This window comes from Calonectris borealis, chromosome 19 (assembly GCF_964195595.1).
Source record: "Calonectris borealis chromosome 19, bCalBor7.hap1.2, whole genome shotgun sequence".
In the NCBI taxonomy this organism is placed as follows: Eukaryota; Metazoa; Chordata; class Aves; order Procellariiformes; family Procellariidae; genus Calonectris; species Calonectris borealis.
The window spans coordinates 8,292,121-8,313,216 of record NC_134330.1 but is presented as its reverse complement, the minus strand read 5'-3'; the positions used below and the strand labels follow the sequence as shown (position 1 = coordinate 8,313,216).

Below are 21,096 nucleotides of genomic sequence, written 5' to 3'. Positions count from 1 at the left end.
TAAGCCTTGCTTTTTCTCTAACACTTTTTGTTACTGTTTTTTGGCGTATATATTGTCTGGTATCTGTATTAACTACACTTTTTTAATTTAACATTTCCCCCCCTGCTTTTTTTCTAGTTAATTCCTTTTCTCTTGTATCTTCTACCGACATAGCATTGGTATTGCAGTAAGGTTAGCTGTACTGAAGACATTACAACTGTAAAACAAGCTGCATGGCCAGGGTCTGTGGAAGACTTCATTATTGACCATTTCTGGGAACAAGTTTAAGGAAAAAAAGTCCCTGGATGAAATTTGTGAGCTTTACAATGTATTAGTGCATCCTGCCCATATAGACCCTCCCCTCCCGGCCCTTTTCTTTTGTGTGTGACAGCAGGGTTGTCTTATGTCTGATACAACATCAAATAAACTTCTGTTGTACGCTTCAGCCCGTGGCTTGGGAAGATGATGCAGCTACAACAACCTGCGCGCAAAGGCAAGGTGCTGGGGGAAGGAGGCAGAGCTGTGTGCAGCTCGAGGGGCCAGCAAGTCTGGCCCCATCCTCTCTGTTTGTATAACACTTCAGAAGCAAAGTAAGATTCCCTGAATTACTGATTTACTACTTAATGCCATAAAAGGAGCTAAGCCTAGAGAAAATAGAGGAAGACTAGATACGCCGTATTTGGAAAGTTTAAAACTTTTACACAGACGCTGCAGGAACTGATGGCACAAAACGTCCACTTAGGGTAAAAGAAGGGGAAATTCCCCTGCTCTGTGGCTGTAATTGTGTACAAGTTCATGCTCCGGATAAGTACCCAACTGAACCCAATAAACTGAGGACAGAGAAGCTGCATCTTTGCAAATGGTGTGTCTTCCTGGGGTGTCCCATCAAGCACAGAGCCCGGTGTTATGTCCTAGCCCAGCCCAGGTGTCCATCTCAGCAGCTTATGGATGAGGCCAGCTCACCAGGTCTCGCAGGTGAGACCACAGAGCCAGGCAGAAGATGGAGAAATGTGGGTGCTGCAGCAGGAGGCAGAGGGGAGTGAGGTGGAGATGTGACACTTGATTTGGTTATAGGCTTACCTTTACACCTCCCACGGTCAGGGAACAACCAGGGAAGGGTGTTTGGCCATTGAAGGTCTAAACAGTGTGAACTCGCTCATTAAGCAAATGCTGGTCTTGTGGCTGTTAATTGGCTAATAGAGTTAGAAATGCATTAAAAAACAGGGCAGATCCAAAAGGTAGCTCAGCATTGTCTTAACCTCCTTTCTGTGCTACAGCTGGTTTTTACATTTAGGAAGGATGGTTTTCATCCATTGAAGAGGCTTCTGACATCAGCGTATCTTTTGGATATAGTAGAAATGTTGAGGAATTGTCGTTAACAATAGAAAACTATTATATCCAGTTCAAACTCCCCTCCTGTAGAAATACTAAACCTGTTGTTATATTAACTGTTGAAACAGAATAATCAAATAGTTCCATACCACAGACTACAATATTAGTCAAGCCTGAAGCTGTTTTACTTTAGCAGTATTTTAAAGGCTAAATGACTGTTGAAAGGGAAGTAGAGAATTTGAAAAGTGTTTCTGTACATAAAATTGTAAAAGGTTAAATTAGAAAATACTGCACTGTTGTCCTCCAAGGGCTTGCAGTAGTATATAGTGTTGTTGGGTTTTGCCACGAAGGATTATTTAAAGTAATTTCGCTGTCTAATATATATCTAGTTTAGATTCTGTGTAGACAGGCAATCTGTCAATCATATTAGTGAGCATCTCTCATAATCCGATACAACTGGAGACTTAAGTTAGGAAAGAATTGAGCAGCTTTATATATTCAGCAAAGATGTAAAATTAAAATATGCCGGATACTGTGCTGGTACAAGCGACTCGAGTGAAGCTGCGCTGATTCACACCAGCACAGCATCTAATTGGTGCCAACCTGCCATCCAGCTCCTCAACCAGGTAAAACTCCTGAGGGCAACTGGAGGCTGAGTCTGTTTTTTGGGGTGCCCTACTGGAGTGAGAGCAAATCTAGAGGAGGGAGGGGAAAGAGAGGAAGGAAACTCTTTTGTCTGAAGACCAGGAGGTTGTTCTGTGTCTCAGGCATTGGTCTCCATTAAGTAATAATGAACTGGTGCAGATTTAGACAATACCTGCCTTTTCTCCTTCCTCCGTTTTTTTTTCTCTCTTCTGTGGTCTCCCGTTCCCTCCTTTGTTTCTTTCTGCCTGTTTTTTTGCAGCTTTGTCACTCAGGACAGCAAGATTCATGCTATTGATAGCTATAAACTGAAACTGCAAAATGGTGACATGATTGCAATTTGACAGAAGTAGTGTTTCCATTCACAACAAAGCTAAAACAAACTGGGAAGAGAGGAAACCATATTGGTAATTGGATACATTGTTATAAAGATAGCAATCATCCTGGTTGTTAATCTTCAGCATAGCTCATGGGAAAGGTAAAACCTACTCAAAATGTACAGTAAACACGTCTCCCATCATGCTTTATGCTATTTTCATCCATTTATTGGGTAGAAGGACATCAGTTGCCTTTATCAGAGACCATGTAATGCTGTTTTCTTCGATAGCCAGAAAGAAATACTTGCTTGAGTAGCTAGCAGAGAATAGGCACATCACCTATATTCACTTCTAAAGCATTCCCCAAATACATCTCCCACTTGAATGCTGTGTTACTGCAGAGTCAACATTCAGCTTTTCTTTTGCACAATGTGCGTGTTCTTTATATAGATAAAGGCAAAAGGTAAAAATAAGTTACATTTTTATCCAGATTCTAACACTAAATAATGCCTTTTTGTTGTCCATCCTAAACGACTGACCAGATGCTACAGGTGCATTTGACAACGTAGGGAAGCAGGATATTATCATATTTGGGTGCCTGTTAGTAAATGTGCTTGGAGGGATACGTAAGCAGCTTGGTAAGAAATAGTAAATTGGAGATTATTGGCCTAGTGGACATATTTATCTTGTTTCATGCCAGTAAGTCCTTCAAAAGGCCATTGAGGATGTTGTTTTATACTCCGTAGTAGCAGTTACCAAAGTCAGACTGAGAAGAGGGGACAGATAATTTAGAGAACTTGAGCTTTTCAGCTAAGATTGAAACAGGTATGGATTTGTCTTCTGTAGTCTGTTATATTTACCCCAATACATGTTCAGGCCACTGGAAAATTACCGTTCTCCACAAGGTAGGAGCTGATGGGCTGTCATTGCTGTGGTGGTAAACAGTAATTTTGCCTTGATATATGCCTGTGGAGTGACACCTGTACATAAAATTGCTTACTGTACTGTTTTATTTTCAAGCTGACTTAAATCTGTTTCACTGAATATAGACTGAGGTAAGTTAAAGAAAAGCATTTTATAGGTTCTTACAGTGATGGGCAAAGATACAGAATAAGTTAGTGGAGAAACGAATAGATATGTAGATTTTCCAAATTACTGAGCTCCCCAGCTCTTTCTGCAGTTAAGGAGAAGAAGAGGTGCTGAGTGTCTCTGGAAAGAAACTCGTAAAGATGAATCTGGAATACGTATGTTGCTATAGTAAAAATTGTGAACAGTGTCCAGTTATTGAGGTTATTTTTGTTTTAAAGAAAACAAACATACAGAAATATGTGATTTTTTAGCATTGATGTAGAATGAGGGAAGATTGTTCATTTTGGGGTTGTAACTACTCAAAACCTGAAGTAATTTTTCAGGTGTGTCATGGTGATTCTAAAAAAAAAAAACCAAAAAACCCAGCAAAAAAACCCCATGACCTTGCCAAGACATATGTACTGATTTTACACATTGTAACTCCAGTGACATTATTGAGTAAGTTAAAATATTTGTGTGTATTTTTAGAGGATCCTTAATCAAAGCACAGACAACTCTTCCTGCTGATTCTTCACAGTTTAAAGTATTGCCATTCCAATAAAACAGAATGACACCTAAGATGCCTGCAGTTAAGATTTCTAATTTTGGATAAATTATCTATTTTAACTCCATCAGTAAAAATAAGTATATTGTTGCAGGTGCTGTATTTCCAAAATGCCAAACTATCTATTATTATTATTATTTATTTGGAGAAACAATTATAAAACAGCTTACGCAAGTTGTAGAGCAGCAGAGTTAATCAGTTAAGACTTAGTCTTTAAGGAAGTTCTTATTTTATACTTTGTTATACTTTTTTTTCAAGTAAAATAAAAAATGGTGAGTTCTGCTTTTGTGCAGTGGGGGCAGAGCAGCCTGTTTGTGTGTCCGTGCACATGTGGCCAGCAGTAGCACTGCATGACCACAGCCTTTACCCCGGCTTCCTAAGGAAACGAAGCTTCCACGAGCTTGTGGTCTGTTCTGCTGCCAGCCTGCTCGGTGATCAGTTTGCAGTTCGTCAGTTCCCCTCCTAAATTAACTTGGAAACTGGTGATTGACTTCAACAGTAATTAACAGCATTAGAAATCCCTGGCACAGGGAGCTCTGGTGGATCTTTGTAGGAATTGGGAATGGATAGGAAAGGCAGACAAATAATCCATTTGAGTGGAGGGCAGCAGGTTGAGAGAGCAGCAGTTGCCTCTCCCCTTGCTGGTTGATCAGCCATGTATGTGTTGCTGGAAAGCATCCGTAATCTGTATTTCCATTTGTGGAGGGGAGGCGAAGAGATGACATTTAGGGGATAAGGGAGTGACCTAGAAATATTGCACGAGGAAGTAGCAATGGGGGGCAGCCACAAAGCACAGATGGGACAGCTGATACTGTTACAATAGATACCGTCTAAACAACTTTATAGGAACAATCGATAGGAAACAGTGCTTTATTTGCATTTGGGCTTACGGGAGAGTGTGTTGTTTTATCCACTGACTCACCTCCATGTAGACCATCACAGGAAAGAGCGTGCAAGCTCTCAGGGTGTCAGGTAAAACTCTGGTCCTAACAAATAGGTTTTGTAATAGTGCTGACTTGTTGCTTTATAGAGAGGATTTTGCTCACTGTGGGAATTCTGTAGAGTCCGAATCATGAAAATGGGTAAGAATACGCCTGACTCCACCACTTTAGAGGCTGTTGCTTGTTTTCTTCCATCAGGCCAGTGCAAAGCACCTTTTTGGAGCAAGCCAGTATTGACCAAGTCTATTAAATTTTGCACAAATGATAGCTGCTCAGTTTAATTGTGTAACAAATTAACTGACATCTAAAGCTCTATGAGTAGATTACAGAAATGGTCTACTCCTGGCAACAGGAATAAACACCCAGACAGGAGAACATGGACCCAGAGCTTAAAAATTCACACCTGCTCTGCAGGGACATGTTCTGAAAGTCAGTGAAGTTCATGGCAGGTGAGAAAGTGTTAGGGTTTACAAGTTTGGGAGTAAATTGAAGTAAGCTACCATTAATAAAACAATCACTTCCCAAAATGACTTGCAAAGGATGCTTCAGATTACGGTTTCTCACAGTGTGGACCACAAACCCACTAGTGGAATAAGTGAACAGAGAGGGGTCCTCTGCGTTGTCTGGTATGAGATGCAAGTCCCTCCTGCTTATGTCGGGATCAAAGAGAAATGAGGGGATGGAAAACCAGTGAGAAGCTTGCTTTGTGTATGAGGAGAGCAGCTTTCTGTTAGGAAGACCTCCAAAGCTCATGTTTGGATCCTTGGGAAACAATGATTTCATCATCAAATCTAACTACAGAGTGTACCCAAAAGAACCAAAATGAGTACAATCACAGGGAACATAAGGTTTAATAATGATGCTGCCTTAATGTGATTAATAAGACTGCTGATTTCCCATGTCTTATCAGCCGACTATAACACTGTTTTGTATATTTGTTATCTCCATTATGCGTTGTAGTATGGGTAGATAAATAGAAATACCATGGAGGCGACAGGAAACAAAACAAAAATAATCAAACATGTTTATCACTAGAGCATTAAAATGGCTGCTGTGGCAGACACCAGATGAATTATGCAATACATAACTTAATTCTCTGGGCCACAGATGTTTCATTTTTCCTGCAAGAAGATGATTGAACCTTGAATGACAGTTTCAGGCAGTCTTTGATTGCTCTGTGGGTCACATGCTTGATATGACCTGCATTTGAGTTGCTTTCTACATGCTGTTGCTTTATAAAACATGTAAAATTGACATCATGTTGGCTGCTCAAGGCCAAGTCAGGAGTAATTCCATGCTTTTGATATGCTTTGTGTGCAAGTGAGGGAGCAGGGAGAGTGTCTGTGTTTAAATTCTGGTACGTTATTGAATCAACTTGAAGTCAGGAGAGGGGAATTGCAGCAAGCTCTTTCAATTTGTAACAGGAGGCACTGGGAAATAGAGAGTTTGCCGCATCTGTGTCATCTTGCATTGTTAGAAAATCCTCAGAGCCATAGTATTGGATCAGGCAGTGACTCTTGCTACCCACGGCATAGCACAGCGCAGATTGGCAGTGGCCAGGAAGGCAGCTGGAAATGTTTGTTTGTCTAAATCGGCTCCTCTGAGCATGAATATTCGTCATAACCTGAACATGGAGATTGTGTTCCTCACCCTGAGGACTTGATCCTGCAAATCTGGTGGGTTTGTACTGATACTGGTACAGTATCTCAATCTCAGGACATTAATGCAGGTGGGATTCAGGCATAAATACATCAAAAATTAAACATCAGAAAGTTCTTTCTCCTTTTCTCCATAGTCTCTAAAGGCAGGTTGATATGATTACACCAGAACTGAATTGCCGGGACTCCTCTCTTTGCCTGCCAGTACTAGAACCTGCAGGAGCACGAGCCCACAGCTCGTGAGGTTGCAGACTTCTCACCAGCTCCCTCAGAAGTTAGTGGAAGCTGATTTTTAGGTCCGTCTAAACAAGGTTATTTGTTTCTGCAAATTTCGGGTGCAAAAATTATCTCGTGTTTCAGCAGCCTTCTTTGAACTCCTCTGTGGCCCAAAGGATTGTCACCAGTGGTCTGAGGAGGGAGGAAACCCCGAATGATCCAAATCTGGACACTCCTGACTACTGACTTCAACACTACTCATAGGGCTTTGCAGGGTAAAGCAAAAATACATTGTGAAAGAGGACATATTTGATCATGAGTCAGGGACAAAAAGGATTTATTGCATTTCTTTTCCTTTCTGTAATGGGCAGCGTGATGGCTGGACACAGAGTTCACAAGAGACCTGTTCTTGTGGAGAGAAAAAAATAACAAAAAGTTGAGCAAGAGGTGTTTAAATGGAGGATTGAGCAGTATGGGGAGCTAAGATTCATATTGGCTGTGGTGCAATGTAACTGCTGTGGCTGTGTGCCACGTAAGAAAATAGTATTGTCATCAACTAAAAGAGAGGTACCATCTATTTATATATTGGGCTACTTTTTAATACAGCATTTCTTTATTCCAGCTGCTTACGTTAAGCGCTCTTCTTTGGTTTGCAAAGTGTGCCAAGTGTGTAACACTATGGGAATTACAGCTCTGGGGTTCTATGAGTTGATATTATCTGTTATATATAATTCATTTTTTTTCTTTATATTTTATTGGGCATATCAATTAGTGTCACTCATATCAATTTCTCTCTGTAGAAATGATTAAGAAAACACTGCTGATCTTTAGAAACTCTGCTCCCTAGTGTATCACTGGAATAAAGCTGATTTCTGCTGTGTTTAAAACTTTGTAATTGCAAACATGATTTTCTTATCCTTAAAATCCTGACTTAAGCCATGAAAGAGAAAACAAAGTGCTGTGCAGGTTTTCTTGGAAAGCAGTTTTTCTACGGACTGAAAGATGTTTTATTCTATAGGGTCTTTTCCTTCTAATGGTGGAGATGATTCTTGTCTTGTATTGTCCAGGTATTGCTCAATATCTTGGGCTTTATAAGCAGTTTCTTTAACCTTTATCAATATTTGATGATCACTTGACATCTTCCAAGCACCTAGGACATCATTTATTTGAAGACATACCTGCAGCTGGTGCAACTGCTTGATCCTGATACTCACGATACTAACCTGGTGTGCTTAGTGAGAAATCTTTGAGTGAGATTTAGGGGTTTTTTTCGGCTTGAATCTGTATGCGGTGCACTGTATGGATACAAGGCTAGCAATGACAGGAAACAAGAATTAATTCTAATAAAACCAAAAAAAACTGAAAAAGTTAGCATTGAGTCTCTCTCCTTTTTACTAGGTGAGGAACTTGATTTAGTGTAGGATAACTGCAAAGAGGGGTCTGGACAATGTACAGTGGACATTTAACCATTCCCCAGATTAATCCAGATGACGTATTGTGTAATCGCTGGAGCACCTGAAACCAGCCTTTCTTTGATCTCTCAATTTAAAGCCTTCAGTGTTTCACTGCTTAGCAGAGAGAGGATTTTTTCTTCAATTGAGTTCCTAGGAAAGGAAACACCCGATTCATTACTAAAGTTGGTGGATTTATGAATCCCTGAACAGAGAAATTCTTTTACAGGAGGCCTGGATTTATATGACATTGGAAAAAGGATTATCTGATCTGAAGATCCTTAGAGGGTTGCCGTGAAAGAAAATATTAACCTATAGCTCTTGCAATTTGAAAAGTAGATTTGAGAACTTAGTAGTAAAAAGTGTGTGAGTTCTTGCCCTTTGAAGTGCTATACTGGTTATGCTGAAATAACAAATTTTTTCTTTCTTTGTACAACACTTGTGTCTATTAGGGTTGTATTAGCAATAAAGGTGGATTTATCTAATATGGATGTTGATTGGATTAGGATCATTATGAGTTCTAAAAATGCCTAAACTATGTGTACAGTGATGCTCATAAGGTGCAAGAAAAATAGAATTAGTGGCTTTTTTGCATTACCTTCTATTGGAAACTTTCTAAGAGCTTCAAAGAAAGTGTTGGTTCTTCTTTCTTTCCTAGAAATTAAGCCAGCACCACAGGCGCCTTGGCATGGTCACTGAGGTGCAGGGATTAGATGAGGGCATCTACCAGCAGAGCTTAGAAAGAGTTTTGAATTTGGGTAGGAAATTTGTCATCTTTCTTTTTTGCTTAAAGAAAAAATAAAATTGAATATTCAAATGCTGGAATGCTCTTGTGCCCTGAGTGAATGCCGTGATCATTGGGCTGCAGGCAATTTTGACGTTGTTTAGTGATCCGAAATTACTTCCTAGACCCAGGAACCTTCCCTGATAAAAATTTTATTGAATCTTGAAAAAATTCAATGCACTGCTTCTGTTTTGCCTTTTTTTTTTTTTTTTTTTTAAATGCTCTGGCCCTTCTCCTTCTTTTCTTCCCCTCCCAAATAACTCTTCATATTTTGTCTTGTGCTAGCAAAGTGCTAGGTTATATAATGCCTCTAATTTTAAGAGGCTAAGATGTTTACCTTATTTGGCCAAAATCTGCTCTGTGACGATCATAGATATGTTACAAGTAGGATTTTTCTTTTTTTCTTAATTAAACATAAATGCACATTAGTTGATAATGTATGCTTTTAGTTTGAAATTGCCTACGTAAATGTTTTAGTAATTAGAACATTTTAACAAGCCCCAGTGGCTCCGTACACCGTTTGCTCTGACCAGTAAACTTATACATGTTTTTAAAGAAAACAAATGTGTGGGAAAAAATGTTGTTTGTTTTTTGCCAAACCAAAATATTAATCTGCCCTGCTAGTGAAGTTTCTTGGCCATGCCACTGACTGCAATTTCAAAAGTGTCATCTGTATTTTTCAGTTCTTCCATGTATAAAGAATCCAACAGCAGTTTCCTTCAAGGTTCAGTAAATTTGAATGTTTAGGGGGCTGTAGCCACAACATTTGGCAAACCATTCACTTGTCGTTATAAAAAAGGAATTGTTTCTGCCTCTTTAAACTAGTATCTAAATGAAGGAGTTGGATCAACTGGATTTTAATCATAAAGTCCAGATTCTTCTTGCTTGCAACTGAATAGCTTCATGGTGTTTAGGGTTTTCATCTGATTTAATTTTATTTAGGAGAAGAACTGAGTTTCTTCCATGTTACCAATTCTTGAATTTGCTTGCTTGTTATTCTGTTCAAACCTAATAGGTTATCTTGATCTTAAAAAGAAAATTGAGCCTTTCTGTGGTTTTTATTTTCCATAAGCAATTGAATTGAAAAGTGGGGTGTTTTTTTTTTTTTTGAAAACTACTTAAGTTGTTTTTTTATAGATGGCGTGTTAGCTTTGAGGGCTCTTTCATGACTGGTAAAAGCTTATACCTTGTAAAATCTATAGCTTTTAATGCATTTTGTTTTTCACTTCAAACACAGTAGCAAGAGAAGAAATAATAGCATATTTCATGGTCATGCTGTTTCAACAATTCAGATTCTTTTTACTTGGTGATGCTTATTCTGTAGATCCAAATGCTTGGGCTTAAAATTTTATTTCCTAAATTCCTTAGCCTGAAAGTGTTGAAACTTAGAACAAGCTATCTGTAATGCAGACTGAAGAACTGTCTTGCTTACATGATTACTTTAACACAGAGATTATAAGGAATTAGATCAGATAAATGATTATACTATTTGTGGAATGAGAAAACACAGGGTAGATAATATTTGTTCCTGAAAGCAATTTTACCCACTCTTTTTCTCGTGATCTGTTTTAATGTTAAGAAAGTATCACCCTTGACAAACCCTGAATAATGTTGGGTTGCAATGTAGAAATCTGCTGTAAAACACTGTAAATATCAGTGTATTTTGGCAAAAGGTCGTCTTGTTACTAATTACCCTCATTCTCTGTATCTATCTGAAGAAAGACAGAACTTTGGGGTTTTTCTCCTTTCCTTCAGCTCTTGGGGTGATGGGGGAATCCAGGCACTCATGAGACCAACTCGCGTGTTGCTTCAGGAATGAAGAAAGTTAAAAGTAAAATCATATGATCTGTGTCTCTTATAAGTGAGTTTAAGTTCACGTGGAATGACTTTGGTCAGAAATTTAGGGTCAGAATAACCACGGATTTGCTAAACTTGGCCATTGTTCCCTTCAAGGTTGCCACCAGATTTTCAGTGAAAACCTGCAGGATAAGATGCCAGCAGCCTTGAGCTGGATGGTATTTTGCCTGTCAAGTAGTTCCGTTGAAATAAAGAGAAAAATTGAAACAGGAAGGGCTGAAAACGAGCAAATGTGGCGGATGGTGAATACATCAGAAATGACCTGTGTGCGACTAACTCAGTGAGCCAAAGTGGAGTTTCGTTGTACCTTGCAGGTTTGAATTCAACACGGTGCTTTGTAAACAATAAATCAATGCACGTTGTTTCTCTGAGTGCATAAAAGGTGTGAGAACTGTAATTTATTTTATAATAAATACTTCTGCTGAGCAAACAGTGAATGTAGCTATTAGAGACTTTTTCAAATAAGTGATTTTGGACTGCTGAGTGCCAGCTACTGATGTGGTAGTTGAGCTTTTAAAATGAAAAGACTGAATTCCTTTTGAAGATACTTCTGAATGCTGTTGACACTTGTGCTAGGAAAGAATATAGAGTAATTTAATTCATTACTTTACTTAAAGATAACATTTATAGTTGCAGCATTAACCTCCATTGGTGTGCAGACTGCTAGGCTGGAGATGTTTTGCTTGAATTTTTTTGGAGATGTTGCATCCTTTTATTAGGTGTGCGGAGACAGATTGTGTGCTGAAAAGCTAGGTGGAAAAAAATGTAGGAGGGAGAGGGGAGTTCAGGATCAGTCAGCTGGTGTGTCTGGATACAAGGACAAAGGGACAATTTTGCCCTTGGCTACAGTTTGACACTTCTACTGGATTCAGTCAGAATTATCTGTGCGCACTGAAGGGCAGAAATGTCATTTTTATGGCGTTCTATATCCTTGGTCGCTTTTTTTTGTAATTGGCTGCGTACACCAGTGCTGTAATAGAGCTCTTAAATCCTGACCCCAGCCAAAATGGCATACAAATACCAGTATTAATACTTCTGTCCATTTTAAATACAGGATTGTCCTGAGTCCTTCCGCCTCGTTTTTCAGGCACCATCCTGTGTGTCAGCCTGTTTTACTGGCAGCCACACACCTTTCCGCTGGCCCGGGGTGCTCCTCTGCTTTACTGCTCTTGGTCCCATCTCCCCTTGGTCCTTTGGCCTCGGACATCCCTCTGTTCCTTCTCTCATTCTGCTGTCTTCATCTGTTTCCCTACCCTTGGCTCCCTTCACTTGCCTCTGTGACCTTTAAAGGTGGCTGAGGGTCCTTTGATGGGTCCAGAGCCCCTCGCACTTCTGCCCTTTCCCGCTCATCTCTTCTGCATCCGAGTCATCTTCTTTTCTCCAAAAAAAAAAGTTCCTTGGCTGAACTGAAAAACAACCCTTCTGCTCCCAAAGCAGGGCGCTCTTCCGATCGGAAGGTTTTGTGCTTCTGAGTCCTTCGCTCTTCTCAGGTTCTGCAGTTTTTCAGACCTTTGCCTGATACCTGGCACCCCCTGTTTGGGAGGAAAGACAGTGATTTTATTGTTCTCCAAACCCTACAGAGAAGCGAGCGGAAACTGGATGCGCTTAAGCTGTAGCCGGCGTGTTGGGATGGGACATTCCCAGCTCTGATCTGGGAGGCATGTGACATAATCCAGACATCATTTACTGGCTCCATATAACCTGAGGCATTCACACATAAATTCATCCTGAATGCATAAGCTTATATAAAGAGGATCCTTAAACTATCCTGGCTAAAAATATTTGTAAAATGCTGGGAAACATTTGGTTTTTTCTGGTGCATTAGGATGCTCTCTTCCCTCTTATCTCTGTTACAGATACATAATGGGGTCACTTGCATGGTCTTAGCGACATCTTTTCCATGTCAAATACTGTAATTTCCGTAAGTGGGTTAACAAGTATTTGGGGGCTGGAGTCTAAAACAAACAGAAGATGTTTCTCAACTGCAGAGGCTAAAGAGATCAAAAGTGTTATTGTAGGCTTATGTTAACCTGTCCAGGTTAGTCTTCTGGCTACTCCCTGCATACTTTGAATCCTTATTTGCCCAAGGAGTGATTGTTCAGTTCAGTAACTAATGTGTATTATTTATTATTAATTCAAAACATCGTGTGCATGATTTCTTTCCAATGTAAGAGCACATTAGCTTCTCCTGCACAAGAAAACACATGTTAATCTGTTTTCCATTATTGTCCAAAAGATTTTTTCAAAAGGCAATTCATGTTGCCCCAACAACATTAAAGGCTGTAATTAAAAATAATTTTCCATTAATTTATATATATACACATTTACTTATTATGATCTTTTACTGCATTTCCCTAAGTGTGCATGCAGAAACCTAAAATGCTGTTGAAGAGTAAGTCAATATTCAGTGTAATGATCCAGTGTCGAGTGTGCCAGCACCCTGATGTACTTCAATTAACCATCTTTCCCAGCAAACATCTGCATAGAAAAATGGATCTTCTGCGGGATCAGCAGAAAAACAAATCCTGACTTTTCTGCATCAGCAGAGGAAGGGAATTCCAGTATTTCACAGCTTTTACTGATAATGATCTGCTACAGATTAAAAACAAAAAACAGACATTACGGTGTTGGCAGATTGCAAAAGGACTTGCTGGTTAAAGCTGCTGTTCAGAGGAGATGAGGATAGTGTTTATTGCTTCCATATGGTCCAGAGATATAAGACAGGCAAAATGTCTGGGGAGAAGTAATATGTCTTACTATATTGATACAGAAATACTTTTAGGTCTGTGGCCCCTTTTCCTGGTACCTTTCACAGGTGAGAGCATGAGTCTGAAACATTTGCCCAAGATCCAGCATGATGATAAAAAAAGACTGCTTGAGGATTGGATCCATTTCTGTGAGCGAAGTCTTAGAAATGCTGGGTTTTTTAAAGGGTCAGGGCTGGTAGCTGCCACCTAACACATGTATGTGAAGGATCTATTTTTCCTTGACTACTTGTATCGTTTTCAACCCCTTGACTTTCCTATTCAGCTTTGTAAAGTACATTAAGAGCCTGAGTCTAAATTTAGAGTTTCATAAATTTGTGTCAAAAAACTCTTTTCTGCATAATGTAAAATTAAATTTCTTGGTCTCTTTGACCTCATGATATTTTTTTTTAGCCAAATTTAGAATCAAACTTCTAGGCACACTGAAACAGAAGAGTAACAGGCTACTTTTGTGTACATGTATACAAGTATGAGACTGAAGAACTGTAATCTTTGACTTCGCCATAATTATCACTTGTGAAGCACCTTTATATGTAGGAAAGATGACACTGCCCTTCTGCAGAAGGTTGGGGAGTAAGGTCTTCAAAGATCTAATGAATATGCTCAGATATCGATACGCTTATTTCGTTGCAAAAAGGGAACAGCAAAGGAATTGGAGTCTCGCAAACCAGTCCACAGAGCTGAAACCCAAGAGGATTTCACCAGTCAAAAGATTAGCTGATCAGTCTTACTGTGTTCTTTTAAAAAAATATTGAAAATTGGTATTGTTTGTGTGAATGTTGCAATTGTACTGTGCGTGAACTCATGTAACAGGCATTCTTCATGTGATAACAGTACTTCTGCTCTCTCGTTCTCCCAGGGCTGATGAAATCGAGATGATCATGACAGACCTTGAAAGAGCGAATCAGGTAGGATTTTAAATGAGTCCCTCATAAAATTCTAAATGTGACTTCGATTTTTTTTTTTCCTTCTCTTTTGGATTTCCTGACAGTTCTTTTATATGCACTTAGCAGTCATAACTGTGTAGAGTAAGAAAATATGCAAATTTAGAGAAGAATACAGCTCTTTAGGGATACTCTGTAAGGATTGTATGTGCAGTAGAGTAGTGCTTGCCATATATTTACCTTCTAATAATTTAAACTTAAGTTTCCCACTATAGTTATTCTTGGGTTTATGTTTCTAAATCCATCATGTTGGCCCCTACTTGGACATGCAGGTAACTGGTTTACCCAAATCAAAGGGCCTCTGCCCTGGTGCGGTGGCAGGGCTGCCAGCAGCCTGACCTAGGGAGGCCTGACCTGCTGCTGCAGCTCCAGCTTTTGTGGACTTCTCTGGACTTTTCTTTTTCCTTCCTTTTCTGATATGTTTTATGGGCGTATTAATTTTTAGCAAGGGTTGGATCAGACTGTGCCATGCAGAACAAAGAAATCGTAATTTGTTCCTGCAGATGCTAATTTGGCAGACTGTGAAATGTCTCTCCTGCGTTCCCTCACAGTGCATACACTCCTGAGAAAGTGGCACAATGATATGGAACTTTTTAAAATAAAAAGTTTCAAAAAAACCAAACGCAACACCCTAGCAAGGTGCCCTTCTGGTCCAGTCTGTACTTTGAGTGGCTATTTGAGGTGATGAAGGAGATGTGTATGGACATGCAGGATTCGCAGGTGATATATGCAACGGGTGATGGTTTCACAGAGGGAAACCTCAACCAGGCATTTGCTTATCCGTGCACTTCATTAATCCCTCTGTCAGGTAAGATGAGAGATTACAGATTTTAAACCTCTCAGGTTATGGTTTTATAATCCAGCTGAAGCTTACCTAAGAGCAGCTTGCTTCCAGGAAGACTAGTTGCACCTCCTTCCCCACCATGCGGTCCTGCTGCACGCCTCGTGGTTGTGGTTGTGGAGCAGCACCATGAGCCAGACCAGGTCACTGATCCTGTTGAAAACTAACCCCCCCTCCAGCTGCTGTTTTGTTTTGTCTTTTTCCTTTTGATAGATCAGCTTTCAGCCCACACACTCCCCTGGTGCAGCTGACAAGTATAGCAAGTATATTGTACTTTACATTAGTTCTTTATAAATTGGAAAAATACTAATGAAGCAGAAGGCAGACTTGTAAGTTGTTGAGCTGATTATTTAGTCAGTAAAAGAACACTGGGGTTTGCACAGTGGGTTTTTAGTTCTGTCAAAGAACTTTTGTAGACAGCATTAAATATTTATGAAAGTGCTAGTAATTATTTGAAAATCTGTAGACTTTTTAGAAACAATGTAGGTGTTAAAGATGTTTTGGTAGAATTATTTTGTGATTTTTGCAAAGGCAGTACGTTTTGCAAAGTTGTAGCAATGATTTACCCAGTAGGTTTTTTCTTTTCTTAGAGTAGAAAGGTGGTTGTAGTTAAAGAACAGGTATTTCTGATTTCCTCATTGCCATCCTACAATGAAATATATCTCTTTATACAGAAATGCTAAAGGTCTTTTCCTAACTGGAACAAACCTGCAATGTGGGGTTTTTTTTTCTTTATTGGGGTTTTTTTGAGTTAGCCAAAATTTATGACTGCTTATGTGCATAACCCTTAGTTTGGTTGTAATTGAACAAACTCTGAATCTGTATGTAAACAACAGTGTGCAATTCATCTGAGCTGTTGTAAAGCCAGAAGAGGTGATTCTGTCTCCCCTTTCCCCATCTCCCCCTCCTCTGCTTCCCCCTCCCAGCTGCTGTGGACCTGTCCCCTCCCTAACAGCAGCTTTTGCAATTGGGGGACCCTTCACTGAGTCCATTGAGCTCAGTAACTGCAGAAAAGCCTGAATTTGGGGTGAAGGGACCAGGTTTGTTTTCTTTGGGTTTAGCAAATTTTGGCAGCTCAACAAAACATCGGAGAAGCAGCAGCGCCAAGATGAGGGACGCGAGGGGAGCGTGTGGCCTCAGAGGAGGCAGGGAAGGGAAGGGGAGGTTCACCGACGGAGGAGCAGGAGCTGCGAGCTGCTGGAGTAGCTCAGATGATGTGCTGAAACATGCCCGTAGTCCTTGTCTTGTGTGATGCTTTACCTTTATAAAGCATTTCTATAAATTATAACTAAATAATCTTTGTAGCAGCAATTCCTGTGTTTTACCTCTTAATAGTTGAAAAAAAAATTGGAAGAAATTAATCCATTGCACAGGCCAGAAAGTGAGTTTGCATCAGACTGAAGTGTTACAATTGCAGAAACAAGTACTTAACATAATTATGTATTTAATAGTTAAATTAACATTTCCTTTTACCATTTCAGTAAGTACTTACTCCCCATTATTAAGGCTACCTTTAAAGAGTAATGCTCAGCATGACTCCTCCTTTTGAGGATAGACTGCCTTGCTGATTTTGATGTGATGTTTTGCTCCTCTGGAATTAACACTGACCCAAACGGCTGGGATTCGGAGCTGAAATTTACAGAACAGCAAAATATTTCCACTGAAAATGTGAAAAATATTGGCTGTGAGTTTTTAAGTATCTACTATTTCTTGAAAATCCCTTTCTCAGTTACTGCCCTTTTTGAATCCAGAGCTGGCATTTCTGAACTTCCCTTGCTTTATGTGAGGACACCTCTCTGACTCTGAAGAGGTGGGGAGTGCCATTTCCCTCTCCAATCCTGCAGTAATGAGAGGGTGGATGTGCTCATTGACGTTGATCCAGGTGTCCGTGTTCTGGGTGATGAAAGCCATGGGGACAGAGTTGATGTTGTAACTCCCACCCTCATGTCCTCTTGGGTGAAGCATGGACCATTCTTCTCAGTCTTCAGACTCCGTCACCTCTCTTCTCCCACTGTTTTTTCCTCATTTGAATCCTCAAATTTTTTCATGCAGGAGCTTTCTGGGCTTGCTTGTGTGCTATCATCCCCAGAAGAAATCACTAGCTCATAGAAATAATTACCTTTAAATAACAGTAAGCTTTGCAATTTTCTGCTTAAAGAGAAAAAGGGGTGGTGACCGCAAAGCTTGGTTTCTCTCCATTGTGTTGTTAACTCAAGGTATAAATGGAATTTTGCTCCAAACCTTAACCCTCACCAATGAGAGAAATAAATCCCTCAGTTGAGCGGAGCAGGCTGGGCTGGAGGGGTTTGGAGGTGGGCGCTGGAGGTGGCGATGCGGTGGCAGCACAGCTGCTGGGACGAGAGCCCTTTCTCAGCTGCTAATCCGGGCACTCAGTGCGGTTAATCCAAGAGCTTGAGTGGGGTTTTGCAGCAGGGCTGGTCTCATTCAGACTGACAAAGCTCAGACAGAGTAATTTAAGCACACCAATTTACACCCGCTGTTAGGGTGAGGCAGGTCCTGGCCGGGAGGTGGGTGTCAGTGGTGGCATGTGGAGTAACCCTTCCACTTCAAAGTCTTGAAGGGTCTAAACTAGTACAAAAAGGACAAGAACAGTACATTAAAATGGCTGGTCTGCCTCAAGAGGAGCCATTAGCTCCATGAGGTGTAGCTTTGGCAGGGGTGTAAATTCTGCAGCCAATAGCCCCAGCTTGCTTTTAGCAGTAAGATGCGACTGCATCATCTGCGAGACAGCAGAAGGGCTGTGGGCACCGGGGGTCTGTTATCCCTTTCTGATTCTCTCCTCATCCCCGAGGTTGTATGACATGTATGGCTTGGGTATGTAGATTTTAGCTAACTAAATGCAATAGGAACTGCTTATTTTCACTTTACTAACCCGCCAGCTCGATAACAAAAATAACCCGAGAGTTCACCCTCGCATTTCCATGAAGATTTAATAATCCTGTAGTTTGGGGAAGGGACTCATTTTATTAAGATTTCATTTTGCACAATAAATCACTGCATATTTTCTGATATGCTACGAAGTATAATAATAAATAATTAAAACTAAACTACCCTTACTTGTCAAAATAAATGATTTATCATAGTTTGGGATATAGCATCTTTGAATTTTTTATTGTTTGATTCCCAGAATATTATAATTTCCAATCAGTGAAGTTAATGAAGCTCCAGTGTACTTTTCTGCATTTGCAACAGTTACAGTTGTGTGAATGTATATTTTACACAAATATTTATGGTTAGCACTTTTCTGTACCATTTCAAGTTTACACCTTTTTCATAAGTGTTTATGGCAGTAAGTCACGAATCTTTGGGATGACAAATTTATTCAAATGAATTACCCTTCTGTTTCTACACTACATCTAGCAACCTGGAATCACCCAGTTGTGCACGAGAAAAACTGAGGTTTCTGTTGAAAAGAATAATTCCTATGTTGTGAAAACAGAAATACTTTGGAGTGTTAAATTAAAAAAAAAAAAAAGAGGGAGGCTCATTTTAAGGTTTTAATATTGAGTCCAAGTTTGTTATTTCATGTCATTGAGGTATCCAGATCTGTTTACTGGCTTTATACGTTCAGTTCACATTGGTTAAAAAAAGAAACAAACAAACAAAAAAGTGTAGTGGGCTTTGTAATTTGGGCTTCCTGAAAAAAAGTGCTTTTTCACTTTTAAAAGCAAAAGAGAACAACTTCCCTTAGGGTTGGTTGATCCTGGGTTATTGTATGTTAATCTTGAGGAGAAGGAGATAGATTTGAAAAACAGACACAGATACAGGTATCCTTAGATTTTAGGAGTAATAACAGAAAAAGAACATAGGACTTCTTTTTTGGTGGACTATATTGTAAAAGCTATAGAAAAATAATTCATTTATTTTTTTTCTTCTGTGTCTATGCCATGTTGTCCCTTTGGAAAAGCAAAATGTTTCCTTTGGTTTTCTTTACATCTTCACAGTGCTGATGGTGCTCCCAGATTTCTACTTCTTATTTTTTCTGGGGAAAGAAAGTCAAATATAGAAACTTCTGTTATCAATAAAACAAGAACAAGTGTTCTTTCTAAAATATATAACCATTTATTGAAGAATCTAGACTGGATCAGTACCATTTATTCCACAGAAATGTAGTGTTAGATTTTAAGACCTGGAGGGGAAGGGTTAGTGAGTTTAGCATTTTTTGGAACCGAACTACCACTAAAATACATAGAACAGTGTCTGCTGTAGAAGTAGAAAGAAAACTTCACCAGGGCATTTTAGCAGAAATGCTATTCTCAAGATTGTTTTTTTATTTCATTGAGTATGAACAAATCACATCGGAGAATGGTTTGAAAAAATATTCCCACTAAGTGAGATTGCTATAAAATATGTATGTTTTTGAGCAGCAGATGGAATAACGTCTCCTCTTTCACTTAGCAACACAAATGCAATGCAATATAGGTAGTGCAGGTGCTGCGAGGGAGGGTTTTGCTCTGACCCACCAATGGTAACAAAACCAGTGACAAGGCAGTCTTTGTTTTTGTGTTTCCGCAAAGAAGGGTATTCATCTTGACATGACTCCTTCATCTGCACCAAGGCTAACACAGATACTGCCAGAGTATTTGCTTTTTATTTCTGACTCCCTTTGGAATGAAAGAGATCTTCTGCTATCGTGGTGTGCCATAGCTCTGCTGAATTCAGCAAAGTTATGCCGTTTTATAGCAAATGAGGTCATTCACTTAATCCCGTGATTGTACTGTCTGTACAATGGGAATAGTAACATTTACTTTATACAGTGCATTGAGATCCTTGCACGGAGAAGTGCTGTATAAAGGCAAAATATGGTTAATATTATTTTCATACAAACAGGAGTTTCCTGTAAATGCTTGGCTTTCAGTTGGGAATACATTTATCTGGCAGCCTTTCAGTGCACAAAGGAAAGTGCAATAGCCTGAAGACAAGAATGAAGACAACCCAACCTCTTCTGTTTGTTGGAGTTTTTTTCTTTTTTTCCATGTAATTCTCCATTGCTGGAAAAAATAGGTGCCAGAGCCCTGAAGAGTCTTTCATGTCACAGATTTTCTGATAACCTTGCTGTTGTTCTGTGAAAACTAGGGTCATTTAAAGGTTTTAAAATAAATTTTTATATCTCAAAAGTTAGAAAATTAAAGCACATTGAACCAGTGTGCTTTAATTGATCTTGTACTCCGAGAAACATAGCTTTTGCAGCAGCTTGCAAGTAAGAACGTCAGCTTCAAGCGCTTAAAACCAAGCATGGTGATTATGCCATAACCGGGCTCATTAACTTTAGCAGAATTACTTGTGATAATACACGCTCCTAGGCCATAGGAAGATTTTGCCACATACAGCACTGAATTTAACATGTAATAAGGAAATATAGTTTGGCTGGTGGAACTTTAAGGGAAAGGTTATACTTTTTTGCGTGTAAGTATCTCATTTTGCTATTCACCCCACTGGTCTTTGATCAAATTAACATTTTACTATAAGTAGAAGAGCACTCCGTTCATGCTATTCATTATCTTGTCAGGAAACAATGAGAATAATTTAAACTGGATATATTGTGTAAGGCTTTTTTTTTTTTTTTAATTGGAAAGCGCACAGCAGCATTACGATCATGACCTACTGGCTCCACTGTGAACAGTACGATATTTACATGCTATGGTTAAGGAGAATTAAAGTATTTTGAAATATTTTGTTACCAGGGAGGTAGCTCTATGCTAGAAAAACAGCGGT

At 39.5% G+C, this 21,096-nt stretch overlaps 1 protein-coding gene across 12 annotated transcripts in view; it reads left to right on the top strand.

Moving 5' to 3' along the window:
• CUX1 (cut like homeobox 1) overlaps positions 1–21,096 on the top strand; it is a 281,906-nt gene that overhangs the window by 165,259 nt on the left and 95,551 nt on the right. For all 12 annotated transcript variants that reach the window (XM_075168938.1, XM_075168936.1, XM_075168933.1 and 9 more), the window contains exon 9: positions 14,435–14,483. In XM_075168938.1, the coding sequence (XP_075025039.1) occupies positions 14,435–14,483 (49 nt within the window). The remainder of the gene's footprint in view (positions 1–14,434; positions 14,484–21,096) is intronic.